The 1,914-nt window shown below is 60.3% G+C and overlaps 1 protein-coding gene across 1 annotated transcript in view; it reads left to right on the forward strand.

Annotated features, from left to right (window-relative positions):
• Positions 1-880, forward strand: part of FAM178B (family with sequence similarity 178 member B) — a 20,771-nt gene extending 19,891 nt beyond the window's left edge. The window contains exon 4 of the mRNA XM_023744143.1: positions 569-880. Coding sequence (XP_023599911.1) covers positions 569-736 — 168 coding nt within the window. The 3' untranslated portion in view covers positions 737-880. The remainder of the gene's footprint in view (positions 1-568) is intronic.
• Positions 881-1,914: the final 1,034 nt, after the last annotated feature.

Genomic DNA, 1,914 nt, shown 5'->3' on the forward strand with positions numbered 1-1,914 from the left:
CTGGCATCCTCCCTCTGGCCTCCATCCCTCGAGGAGCAGCGCCGGCTGGCTTAGGGGCACTTCCCTTCGGGGCCCCCAGCCCTTGGTGGAGATGAGCAGCCTTTCCTCTGCCTTCTCTCCGCGTGTCCTTCCCCTGTAACCTCTGACATGGGACTGACATGTCGCCACAGGCTGTGGCTTACGTCTCAGATTTCGCAAGTCCCTGGGAAAGCTGGCGAGTTAACCTCACCCTCAGTCCCCAAGGAACTGGATCACACTAGTCTTTCGGTGGGAAACTGTGTTTGTCATGAAAAGAAGGAAAAGTGATTTGTGGCCTGGCCACGCCAGGAGGCAGGCCCACCTCTCACACTGCCCTGGGGCTGCGAGCAGCCAGCAGCTAGGGGGTGGAGGGGACCAGGCAGAGGTGTGGCCCGTGGCCTGCTGCCCTGCGCCCTGCCTGGGCTGAGCCCCAGGAGTCCCGTCACTCAGCAACTGGCACAGGGAGGCTGTGCTGGATGGTGCACGGACACTGGAGAATCAGGGAGCATCAGGGCCCTGGGCAACCACACCCTTTCTCACCTTGCCGCAGGCCCAGTGCTTCAGCCCCGGGAAGACATCTAAAGGAGCAGGGCCGGGGTGGCCCAGGGCTGCACTCTGCCAGGGAGTGAACAGGACCCATGGAACTAAAGGAAGCAAAGAATGGGGGCCAGAGGAGGACCATCTGATGAAGCAAGAGCCTGCCTCCTCCATGCCCTGACTCCCAGTGGCAAGGGACCCTGCCTCTCGCTGCCTGCCGCACCCCCCTCCCGCTCTCCTTCCCTGCCCAGCATGTCCTCCTTGTCCTCCCACCCCCTTCCTCTCTCACGAATGTGAGGTTGCTTTGTGCACACTAAAGCCGAGTTTCACGTCAGTGGTTCAGATGGTTTCCTGCAGCCCCTGTCCTGAGGTCTCGGGCCAGCGTCCGGTTTGCTGAATACTCACCTCGGACAGCCATGTGACTGGGCTCCGGCCTTGCTGCCGGAGGTGAGTTTTGTGGGTGCTGATCCCTAACAGGATGCTGAATGTCTTAGACCTGCTCCCCTTGAGAAATGAGTGGGTCTTCCGTACCCCCAGCATCCCATGGGGCCTTCCCAGGAGACCCCGGGTGTCCATTTCCTCCCTCCGCCCACTCCTCCAACCCTGAGCATCCATTTCTAGTCTCTGGCCCCTCCTGACTCTCTGGGGGTTGGGATGGGGATTTGCAGGGGCCACAGAAGTAGAAGGGGAGTAACAAAGGACACCCCTGCCAACTTGCCTGTGCACACTCCTCAGTTCAGCCCTAGTGTCTCCAGTGGAGCGTCACCATGGCGGGTGCCTAGACTTGGTCCCTCTCCTTTGTCCTTTCAAGGCACAGAGGTCAGGGGAAGGTGGGCTAACTAGGAGAGAGGCTCCCCCAAAATAAAGGACTTTCAGGGCAAGTAGCTCGATTGGCAAAGCCGCAGCACCCCATCACTTCCTGGGCCTCCCTCCCTGGGCGCCAGAGTGCTGGGAGCCGGGGGCATCTATAATTCAGAGGCTGGGTACCGTGCCGGACGCCTCCCTGCCTCGACACCTCTGCCAAGTGAGAGGTGGAAGAAATCCTCTGCCAGGGGACTTGGCTGCCCAGGTGGCTGGACCGAGAGTTCTGGTTTCTGTTCCTGGCTGCATCGCAGGCCCCCTTGGCCAGGGCACTACTGAGGCCCCAGGTAGGCCTGCGATACTGCAAAAAAAGGGCAGGCCGCCTGCACCCTCCCTCAGGGCTGCCCGCTTCTAGCACTGTACATCCTGGCAGTTCATCTGCAGCCATTCAGTTCACTCTGGAAACCTGGAAGTCACCTTTGTAATTTCCCTTCTTTGTTTCACTGCCAAGGGCAGAGAGGGAGCAGGGAGACCTGGGAGTTTCCAGATCTCTCTCTG

Source organism: Myotis lucifugus, unplaced genomic scaffold (genome assembly GCF_000147115.1).
Source record: "Myotis lucifugus unplaced genomic scaffold, Myoluc2.0 scaffold_430, whole genome shotgun sequence".
NCBI lineage: Eukaryota > Metazoa > Chordata > Mammalia > Chiroptera > Vespertilionidae > Myotis > Myotis lucifugus.